Genomic DNA, 11,631 nt, shown 5'->3' with positions numbered 1-11,631 from the left:
AAGCAGCATCTTTGGATTCGAGATATACAAAAAAAGGCTGATGTTCAGTTAGTCAAAAAAGGGTTTTCTGTTTATGTGGTAAAATTGTATAGTTAGAACAATTTTATTTTACTTACAATCAATTCCACCTAACTTTTCGAGTTTGTAGCTATCTAACATTGATCAATGATGTAACTGTCTTCATATACTTCCATCTACACAGCAAGGCTACTAGAGAACAAATCCTTTGTGTTAAACCTTAAAATCCATTCTCATATTAAGATAAGGAGAAAATCTTGCAAATGTTTTTAAACAACTGAATTTATAGAGAAAAAAAAGCATTCACATATTGCTTGCTCCTCAGTCTGCTGTTATGGTAATTGTTAATAGGTTTAACCACTTCATATTTAAGCACAGTTCTTTAGCTGACAAAAACCAGTATGATACAAATTTGCGGCAATGCGTTTACCATTAGGCTATAAGGGATGGCATCTATAGTGGTTGGCCTGTGCGTTCATTGAGAGCAGATAAAAGTATTTTAAAGGCTTTTGAGGCATGTTTTTCTCCATTGTAAAATATTGTTTTTATTTTGAAAATCACTACCGGAAGCTGTGAATGTATCGTATCTAACTTGACGGTGCGTGGCTCTCTGCCGGTAGTGGGTGTCCTCACAGAGCCGCTCAGCTCAGCGGGGCTCCGCCACACAGCAGATGCGGAGCCGGGATGAGGTGCTGCGTGTCGCTGCCTTTTGTGCGGCTTCGGTGCTTCGAGTTGAGATGCAATTTCCAGCCGAAAAACCCAAAACAAAACAAACTGCGTTCACAAAGAGGAATCAAGTTACACTCCGGCTGTGAATGAGCGCGCAAACTGCGGACAGATGAGAGTCGGGAGAAAGTGAATTCAGAGCATCGGGAGGCACTTTTGTTGGAATCGCTCGGCTCTGATTTGCTGCTGCTGGTCGGCTCTTTGTGCTGCGGGTTGCAGCTTTTCCCTTTTTGGGTAGAAAGGTAAGACATTCCTGCGGGCATCATGAGTAAAATGTGCTCTTAGTCTATGAGCTGTAGATATGATAACACCGGCTGATTATGGCTTTAATGTAAAAAAATACATATAACTTTTGATACCCCCCCACCCCCCCAAATGTATTTTTGTTTCTTTATTTGTCCACCTTCACTCTCTGTCAGGACTGATGAGTTGGCAGATAACAGTATCGATCACAGATGCACTAAAGCTGAATTTCACTACCGGTGTGAACGCGTACTCCGGGTTACCACAGCCAGTTGGAGCTCATTCGCCGAGTCTTGATCGTGTTTTGTTTTTTTGTTTTTTTATCCGCGCACTGTTATCCATTTTGCACTTACGCGCTGGGTGCCAAACGGAACAGCGCGTCCGGTAGACCTACTTCACTGTGATCTCGCGCATGTGAGTTGAGTTCGCTGTGTAGTCACCAGTGTGTTGTTCACAGCGGCATCACTTCATCCTGGGTGTGTTCTGCTTTGTCTCAAACACTGGCTCGCTGTGTTTCCACACGGGATTGAATCAAAGCGTCCTCAGCGCGACTGCTGCGTTTAACACTTTACTCGCTGCTCATCATGAGCTTTAATTCACGCCCCAGTGTGGGTTTGTCATGTAAAGGCCTCGAAGCCTGGGCTTGGATTGCTTACAGGGGTCTGTATTGAGGCATCAGACACGCCTCGCTGGCCCACTGCCACCCTGAGGCCTGGAGGCCCCAGGGAGCCACACAGGCAAGCTGGTCAGCCCGCAGCACCACTGAGGCTGCACTGCGACCATTTGAACGAGATGTTTCATCCAAAACGGAGAGGCAAAGGAAAAAAAACATTTCACGTGTTAACAAGGTTAATACACTTTTAGTCGGTTTTCGTGAAATGTAACAATAAGAGTGGCGTGATCTGGCTTGTTTAAGCATGATACATCTCACAAAACGAGTGCTACTGCACTTGAATCCTTCTCTCGCAGCATCAGCAGAGATTCACACTAGTGCCAAGATAAACAGACTTTAAAACTGGCATCTTCTGGCCAAAGTTATTTGGTTATATAGTTGGCCATCCTGTTTCCACACTGCACGTGGAACCTCTCGCATGCCAGATGATGCTGAACAGGGAATCCGGTGTAAATCAATCAGCGGTGGGTTGATTACAGTGGGAGAGGCTCGTCAGTGCGATCGATGGGATTGACTACCTCAGACGGGGGGCTGGTTTTGTTTATGTTGTACAGTAATGTAGGAAATTTAACATACACCCATAGCTGCACCAACCCCTGCAAATCTGCCTGTTGCATGGGTCACTGCACTCGCTGTGTGAACCTTTTATGTGTTCAGGCAGAGAAAAAGATGTCTGCTTTTAAGCAAGTGAGTCAGTACTTAACATTTTCTCCCACTGAGCAGCAGTGGATGGACGGATGTCTGCATTAAGCTTTATGCTTTCATTTGTATATGTTAGATTTAAGTTTTAATAGTCCTGGACATCCAAAGAAGAACCCAGGAGAGACTACTTTTGTTAACAATGTGGTAGCTGTTTCTGTAAGTAAGAATTTGATGAAAAAAATCTACCCCAAAACAGTTAGTTATAGGTGGGGTGAATTGTATTACTGGCCAGCATTGAGAGTTAAAGCTCTATCTTCTTTTTCTCATGCTCTGTGTTGAGTCTGGCCCAGGATTTGCAGAGAAACATTGGCATGTTTAGGATGATGTGCAGTGTTTGGCTCATACCAAAAAGGGTATTTAATCTGATGGCCAAAAAGCTCAGTTTTGGTTTCATCAGGTCGTAGAATCTTGTTCCAGCTGATTTCTGAGACTCCCACATACTTTCTGGCAACTGTAGCTTGGATGTCGTGGTGGCTTTTTTTCTTTGTCACTCTCCCATAAAGCTGCAACCAGTGAAGCACCCAGCTAACTGTTGTCTCTCTAATCTTTTATTTCACATATGTCAAACAAATATCGATACATCAGTCTCCACGACTATGTCAAACGACACTACGTGGGATCTTTACACCAGGATCGAGAAACTCTGTGTGAAGTGTTGTAGATCCTTGGAATTGAAATGCATTTTCAGTGCATTTTTATGAGTATAGCCTTGTATGCCTACTAATGTATCTACTTGCAAATGTCCCAGCTGAGAAGTCCATGTATGAATCACATGAAAGCCATCACTTAAAACTGTAGTGTCTAATGGGAACTCTGGACACGGGTGGTCATGGCCCAAATTGAAAGCGCGAGGAGATTTGTTATTAGATCATGAGTCTGCTTGTTCTACATCCAAGTCGGAAAGTACCTACTTGAAAAAAAGCACTGCGTACTGCCTAGTTGAAAACTCAAACTCAAAATGGAGGACAGAAGCAGATTCTTAGTCAGAATCGTAGCCTGGTATGATTAGTGTCTGTTTCTGTCTTCTGAGGTGTGTATTTGAGGGAGAGTAGGGGGTGTAGCGTTGATGATCTGGTTGCTGTGGCAACTACCCCCCTCCTGTCTTTTCTCACCCCTAGCCTCCCATTCATCCCCATTGTAGTAGTTAAGCTCTGTTGCCCTTGGAGACCGCAGGGGACAGTTGGGGAATGTAGCGTCTGGGGTAGTATGTGTCAGACATGGACCCAAAACAAAACACTGCAAAAAATATAGATAAACCAGCTTTCTTTATTTGTGTTTTTAAATGAGACACTGCGCGTGGTCTCCAAGGTCATACAAATGTTTCAGCTTTGCTTGAATCGTTCACGTATGAAAGTGGAACATTTTAGAGCTGCCCTGATGTTCTGCCTCCACTCATGCATGTCGTGCACACTGGGGATGTGTAGCCCGGAATAGAAGGTAGCGTAATTGCCCTTTATTGGCTGAGAACACACTCAGGGCCAGTTTGCTCATAAAAACTCCTTCAAAGCGGAAGAATGGGCCCAGCCTTGTCCTGTGTGACTGAAAGCACACACACACGGACGCCTTCACACACCTCCGAGTGCCAACAATTTAACAATGCTGTCTCTCTTGTTGCTGTTACTTGGTGTGTTTCTCTCCGAGACTCTTTTATTCCTGTCTGATATGACAACTCATCTTCCGTCTTTCCCTCTCTGTCTTCATTTCTCTTTCTGCCTCCCTCCTGTCCACTTTATCTCTCTCATACTGTCTTTACCTATTCCAAACTCCCCATTTCTATCATTTATCTTCTTCTCTCTTGCCCCATCTTCCTCCCCCGTCCTCCCCTCTTTTCCCAGGCCTCCAAGATAGATTCCCTCAGGAGTAAAGTGGACTTGCTGCGCCTCCCTCTGGCCCTCTCCTCCAAGTCCATCAGCAATCATAAGAGCCAGCTGGGCGTGGTCTGGGAGAAAGGCGGCGGCTCGGGGGTAGGTGGGACCCGGAAACCCCGCCCACCGCCAGCCTTTGACATGGACAACGAGTCGACGTACTCGGGCTACTCCTACAAGTCGTCCCACTCACGAAGCTCCCGTAAACACAGGTAGAGGACCACAGGTTGTTTATTTTCATTATTGGTTAATCTGCCGATTATTTTATCGATTAATTGTTTAGTTTTTAAACGTCACTATAATTTTTCTGGTTCTAGTTTCTCAACTGTGAGGTTTTGCTGATTTTCTTTGTTATAACTGAATATCTTGGGTTTTAGACTGTTGGCCCTACAAAAGAAATTTAAAGACGTCACTTTGGTCTCTGAGAAATTATAATGGGAACATTTCACTATTTTCTGATGATGAATGATTGATTAAGAAAATCATTGGCAGAGTAGTTGGTTATGAAAGTAATTGTAGTATCAAAAATTTGAAAGGTACGCAGTAATCAAATAAATATAAAGAGGATTATATATATCCTGCCGGAACAGGAAGTTTTAGATGATTATGGCCGATCCATATATATAATCATAAACTTGTACACATTTTCCTTTTCTCCAGGGAGAGGAGGGACAGGCATCGCTCGAAGAGTCGCGACATCAGCAACCGTGGAGACAAATCAGTGACCATCCAGGCGCCTGGAGAGCCACTGCTGGACGCAGAGTCCACCAGAGGAGACGACAGGGTCAGAGTTAAATTTTTAGTAATTCCTCTTAAGCTGCGCTCTGCCATGTATCATCAAAACTCTTCACTCTGCTCTCCTCTCTCTTCAGGATGACAACTGGGGCGAGACCACCACCGTGGTCACTGGCACCTCTGTGGACAGCATCTCCAACGAGGACCTGACACGGATCTCTAAGGACCTTGAGGAGTCTTCGCCACTGGAGTGCCGCCGTTACTTCGGCCCAGCGTTGGGCGCTGTCCTGGGGTTCTTTGCTCTGGTTACTCCTCTGGCCTTCTTGGCCCTCCCACAGCTCCTGTGGCGAGATACGCTAGAACCTTGCGGCACACCATGTGAGGGCCTTTACATTTCTCTGGCCTTCAAGCTCCTGATCCTCCTCATCTCCACCTGGGCGCTGTTTCTCCGCCCGCCCAGAGCCACTCTGCCACGCTTCTTCATATTCCGCTGTCTGCTTCTAGCGTTGGTCTTCCTCTTCGTGGCGTCTTATTGGCTCTTCTACGGGGTGCGGGTGCTGGAGCCCAGGGAGACGGACTACAGGGGGATTGTGGGATATGCAGCATCTCTGGTGGACGCGCTGCTGTTCATTCAGTACCTGGCCCTGGTGCTGCTGGAGGTCAGACATCTGCAGCCTGCTTTCTGTCTGAAGGTTGTGAGGACCACAGATGGAGCCAGTCGCTTCTACAACGTGGGTTATCTCAGGTTAGTGTGTTGAATTTCAGGAATATTTGTCTGGGGTTTTTTTTATTTTTTAAATGGTTTTGTTTTTTGTATATTTAGATTTTTTTTTAACTTTGTTTTCATTTTAGATTTTTAAATGTAGTTGGGGTTTTATTTTATTTTAAATATTTTCTTGTTTTTTCTAAATGACATATCCACCATTGTCACCATCAAGAAGGTTACCTTTGCAGTCATGTTTGATTGCCTGTTTATTTGCAGGATCTCTCAAAAACTACGTAACGGATTTTAGCTAAACTTGATGTGAAGTTCAGCCACGGGCCTAGGAAGAACCGATTACTTTTTCTTGTGGATAGCACCGCCATATGGCCATTTATAAAGCAACAAACTTTCTCCCTCACTACTCCTGAACCATAAGGTCTAAAGGCTATATTTTTTTTTTTTCTGGATTCTTTGGTTCAAGATGAATTTGAGCCACGTCCATTAATCAAGTACATGTGTACCTGTTTACTCAGTACATCTATGATAATCCTTCATTAATCAGTACAACAATGTATATTCACTGGAATCATACATATATATCGTCAATATAGTGATGACTTCCATTTAGCCAAAAACTACCTTTTTATTCAACTCCTTCCGAGTATTGACTACATATATTATGAGTCCTGACAGAAATGGATGTAAACTGTAACTTGACTGGTTGGCAAAGGCATACAACCGCAGTGTGGTAATTGTAGGTTTCTAATGTGTGCAACCCAGTTGGAGTGGCTGTTTCTGTCTCTGGTGGTTCACCACTTCCTTCATTTGCACGATAAGAGTGGCCATGAAGCTGTCAGGTTGTCAAGGCTGACAACACTGATACCAGCTTTTTGTTATGAAATGCCACTTTATGGGAAGAACTTCTTTTTTCTACCCGTGTCTTGTGCAACACAGTATTCAGCGGGCAGCAGTGTGGGTTCTGGACCAGTACTACAGTGACTTCCCAGTCTATAACCCCGCCCTGCTCAACCTGCCCAAGTCCATCCTCTCCAAGAAGATATCTGCCTTCAAGGTCTACAACCTGGGGGAAGGTAAAATGATCTTGTGTACAGTATTTCATCTTTAACTTTTTTACATTTAGCTCACTCAGGGTAGAACAAGTCGTTTAGAATTCATCACTTTAATATCTATGTAACTGACGGCAATACTTTCAAATCAATTGTACAATTGTATACAATTCAGATGTAAAACAGCCAAAACTTAGCAAAAGGATAAACTGCAGGAAATAGAAAAATGACCCCATAAAAATGAGCAAATTAGTATGTAAATTCCCAAAATCATACATTGAATAAAAATGGCTATACTTGGCAGACATGCCCAGGATGTTCTGGATTGCTCTGCCTGCCAATTAGATGGATAGGTCGTCTTTAATTTCAGTGTCTCTGTCTACAGAGAACAGCACCAATAACTCTACAGGGCAGTCCAGAACCATGATCGCAGCCGCTGCTCGGAGAAGAGACAACTCCCACAACGAGTACTACTACGAGGAGGCAGAGGTGGAGCGGAGGGTCCGCAAACGCAAGGCCAGGTGAGGACATTCGACATACCGACACAAATACATGCACATATAAAGATAAAGACTGAATTTGAAGGACAAGATGGAGTGTAAATGATCCCCATGAGTCAGTTGAGTAAAGGGTAGACCTAATAAAATGACAACCAAGTAATAAACTGTAATGATATAGTTTTCATCTTGCCAGTAAGTCATGTCAAAGTCATCAACCTCTGTGGAAGAGGACCTGCTCCTTCTGTAGATAAAAAAAGCTCATTCTAAGGTAATGAAAACTCAACAATTCTTATTTTCAGGTGATTATACACTAATGAAAACATACTTACTAATTATATTCCATTTCTGCCAATAGATACCACTAAATCTTACACACTGGTCCTTTTAATTTTTGGCCAACACTAAACCTTAAAGTTGATATGGTGAACTTGATAGCCAAAGGTTGCCTGTTTACACATCCAGGAGACATGGAGCAACATTAGCATTCATTTGGAGTCTTGTTTCTTGTCCAATATTCGCTCTCCTTTTTGCTGTTTTAGTCTCTAGCAACTCCTGAGGGACTTATCTGGCTCTTTAGCCACTAAATGTTCACCAGCTAGTTGCTAACTTTTGGTGCTGGGCATGCTAAGGTAGTGCTGGTAGAGTTGGGTGATAATTGTCTGTGGGTTCATCACTATGAGCAACCGTTTTCACATTTTGTGTATTCATTTGACCCATTGCTGATATAAAAATATTGATTAGAGTAGCTTTATATTTAAGTTAGTGTCTCACTCACTATCCTGTTTCTCCTCCCAGACTGGTGGTGGCAGTAGAAGAAGCCTTCACCCACATCAAGCGCCACCAGGACGAAGAGGCGACCGCGTCCTCCCCTAAACACCCGCGGGAGGTAATGGACCCCAGGGAGGCGGCCCAAGCCATCTTTGCCCCCATGGCGCGGGCCATGCAGAAGTACCTCCGCGCCACCAGGCAGCAGTCCTACCATAGCATGGAGAGCATCATCAACCACCTGCAGTTCTGCATCACGCACAACATGACCCCCAAGGTAAGGAGAGTAGTTATTTTTTTAAATTGTATTTATTTATATTTTAAATTGTCATCATTTAACAGTAATTCTATGTGTTTAATTTATTGTATTTTTTTCATTTCATTCTTTGATCTTATTATCACCTTTTTTTTATATTTACTTTAGCTTGTAGTTTGTTTTATTTGTTCGTTTGTTTTTATTTATTTTTATTTATTAGTTATTTCAACAAAAACTGGTTTGTCTGCATATTATAAAGCTTTTGAAACTTTGAAATTACATCCACGTTATCTTCATATTATGTCTCAACCACATTAAACCTTTACTGACAGTGTATTAGTGCAACTATATATAATCTAATTTGCACATATCTTTTCTGTGTGTGTGTCTCAGGCTTTCCTTGAGCGTTACCTCAGCCCAGGTCCCACCCTCCAGTACCTGGACACCAGCAGAGGGCGCCAGTGGACACTAGTGAGTGAGGAGCCGGTGACTGCTGCTCTGCGTCAAGGCCAGGTCTTCTCCCTGAGACGCCTTGACTTTTCCTTGGTCATCACGGTGACGCCCCTCCCCTTCCTGCGTCTGGGCGAGGAGTTCATCGACCCCAAAAGTCACAAGTTTGTCATGAAGCTCCAGTCAGAGACGTCCGTGTAGGAGGAGGGAGAGGAATAAAGGACAGAAGAAAGGAGGAGGATGATAATTCAAAGATACTAATCTTAGTGCTTTATGGGTATCTTTTTATACCTTTTGGTATTACGTAGTTATTTTTCATGATTTTTATTTGTTGATAAGCATGACACCCAAATGATATGGCTAAAATATCATGAACCTATAGAAAAGACAATGCAAGGCATTTTGTTCCTCTTTTTGTTTCTTGTGAACAGACATAAATTCAGACAGCTGCCTCGAAGTGCTGACTGACTTCTGAAAATTCAATGCAGACCGCTTCCAGTTCTGAGAAAAGTATTTATCAAAACATTTAATAAAATATGTTCTTTTGGTAAAAGTTTGATCCTTTGGTAAAAAATGACCACTTGTGTCTATACATTGGATTTTAGCCACATTTGTGATTCATGCAACATTTATCCAAGAGGTTATACCCATGTAGGATGTGGACTGTCTGTGGTAAATATTCAAGTCGTCTGAGTGTGCAGGAACACTGTGCAGTTTTTTTTTTTTTTTTTTTTTTTTTTTTTTTATGCATCAGACTTGAGATGCTTTAGCTCACTCTTTGTCAGAGCTAATCTTACTTCTCTTTTGCCTTTTACTTGAACTTCTTGTTTGCTGTTGAATTTGGCCTTTACAGGCTATAAATGGGCAGAATCAACTAAATGATCCCCTGGCCTTCTCTCACTTTCTGGACATTGACTGGATTCACTGACTGAATAAAAAGCAGATGAAACTGCTTTTCAACTTCCTCTTTTGTGATCCCACTGAATAGTTTACTGAAAACAGACACACATACTTTCCACTGAAAGTATGAAGTGGGAAACACTGGGTGGACTTGATGCACTGAGCATTTCATAAAGACATTGTATTTTTTCCTGTTCAGGTTTTGTTGAATCACTCATTCTGGAGAACCTACAGAGAATCTTTTTTATGGCTAACACTCACTGCACTGACAAAAAATATAACTTTCTAAGCACAATGTAGGCATAGTATAGGACCTGTTTATGTCCGGTAACACTGGTAGTGGATGTTTTCGCCTCATGAGGTTTGAATTGACTTGATGAGCTCCAGCACAATACAGCCAAGTACCGCCAATGTGCTTCTCTGTCTTTGATATTTTGCAAAGTGTATGACTGTGTGTGTGGTGGAGCATGGCCGGATCACCAACCACACATAGTGGGCAACTGCCTCAGGGCCTGAATCCCCCACGGGGCCTGAATCCCCCACGGGGCCCAAAAGCTCTAAAAGTCCAAATTGATGCAGCGGTACCAGAGATATCATCTTTTTTTTATTCTTCCTGGTTAAAACCTGGCACCTACAATACCCACAAGGCAACTCGACTGCCAAAAGTTCGATCAGCAATTCAAGTGTGTTATGCTAGTAGCAGCTAGTGCTAGGAGCTGCTAGCCTCAAACAGAGATGAGGAGCAGGCTACAGAGGTCTGGTAAACACTTCTTTCTAATGCCACACCCCCAGATTTATTTCATTTTCAAACTTATAGTCTTCAGCACCAACCGATTCAAGTGACATCACTTGAGGCAATTTATCAGACTTTGCGCAGCTCCCTCTGGAGTCACAAAAGGCTTTATACAGTACAGTTTTTGTTTTGTTTTTTCACATATGCAGTAGTACTCCCCAAGACCTGTAAACAGACTTTGATGTGTAAAATCAGGACACTTGCTCTTTAATTAGTTTAGGTTATATTGTGATCATATGTATTCCTAAATTAAGTTGTTTTATCAAATTACTTCAAAGTAATTGACACACAGAAACAATCCAAACCCCGTAGATGTTCAGTTTATTATCAAACATAGAAAATATGCATTTATTCACATTTGTGAAGCCAGAACCAATGAATCTTTTGGTGTTTTTGCTTAAAAAAATGACTCAAACAATTCATCAATCATAAAACTAGATGAATTTTTTGTTAATGAACTATTAATAGACTAATCGTTCCATTTCTAGAGTTCTAGTTGGTGTCTGAAGAAATAATGAAGCTTCCAGGGGTCACCACGGCCCCCCAGCAGGTTAATCCGTCCATGGGTTGATTATATGTGCACATTTGTGTGTCTTTTGTCACTCAAAGATGTCCTTTTTACACTACAGATAGAGATTGTCATGTCACTCACAAACAGGTTTTCTAAGGTTGTATTTTTCCTGTTTTTCGATGGATCACTTTCTTGTATTCAATCTAAGCTCCTAACACTTGTCCATGAAGAACTTATCTTCAAAAGCAAGATTGTTATTTACTGTTACACTGTGATTTCTAGGACTAAGTTTATGTAAAAAGTTTTTAATAAATGATTTCATTCAAAGTTTTTTGCCCCATGTGAGTCACAAATTGTCACAAGTTTTTCTATTTAGAGTAAAGGCAGGAAGTGACACTTGAGTGTAGGCGTGTAAAAATGTCAATGTACCTACTGCAACTGGAATCCACCAAACTAAGGAGAAGATAACATGAAATAATACAAAGTATGCAGAATAGAAAATAAACTATTCAGTATGTTCAGACATGCTTGAAAGGATTTACAATGATGTATTGGGAATTTACCCAAAAAGTACTTTGGATTTTTTGTTTTTAGAGGCTGAAAAATGTGATGACCAACTTTATATAGAATGTAAGGGGGAAAAAATCAAAGAGAGTAACATTAAATATATATTCATTTATATGTGAGCATATAATTTATCACCCAACTAAATTCCTGAAAGACA

General features: G+C 42.0%; 1 protein-coding gene across 2 annotated transcripts; it reads left to right on the top strand.

Annotated features, from left to right (window-relative positions):
- The first annotated feature begins 624 nt into the window (after positions 1–624).
- LOC122869884 (vang-like protein 2) lies at positions 625–11,234 on the top strand. Of its 2 annotated transcripts, none has more exons than XM_044183286.1 (8): positions 625–986; positions 4,198–4,439; positions 4,888–5,011; positions 5,100–5,707; positions 6,620–6,756; positions 7,118–7,253; positions 8,028–8,274; positions 8,647–11,234. In XM_044183286.1, the coding sequence occupies exons 2-8, from the start codon at positions 4,369–4,371 to the stop codon at positions 8,902–8,904; spliced, it is 1,581 nt and encodes a 526-aa protein (XP_044039221.1). In that variant the 5' UTR covers positions 625–986; positions 4,198–4,368; the 3' UTR covers positions 8,905–11,234. The 2 variants fall into 2 exon arrangements, with proteins under 2 accessions (XP_044039221.1, XP_044039222.1); XM_044183287.1 differs by lacking the exon at positions 625–986 and adding an exon at positions 1,242–1,401.
- The last annotated feature ends 397 nt before the right edge of the window (positions 11,235–11,631 follow it).

This window comes from Siniperca chuatsi, linkage group LG22 (genome assembly GCF_020085105.1).
Source record: "Siniperca chuatsi isolate FFG_IHB_CAS linkage group LG22, ASM2008510v1, whole genome shotgun sequence".
Classification (NCBI taxonomy): domain Eukaryota; kingdom Metazoa; phylum Chordata; class Actinopteri; order Centrarchiformes; family Sinipercidae; genus Siniperca; species Siniperca chuatsi.
This window is presented reverse-complemented; position numbering and strand designations above follow the sequence as displayed.

Coding starts and splice junctions, on each gene's coding strand:
- LOC122869884 (XM_044183286.1), top strand. CDS start 4,369: ATGGACAACGAGTCGACGTACTCGGGCTACTCCTACAAGTCGTCCCAC. Junction 4,440..4,887: donor CGAAGCTCCCGTAAACACAG/GTAGAGGACCAC, acceptor CCTTTTCTCCAG/GGAGAGGAGGGACAGGCATC. Junction 7,254..8,027: donor GTCCGCAAACGCAAGGCCAG/GTGAGGACATTC, acceptor TTCTCCTCCCAG/ACTGGTGGTGGCAGTAGAAG.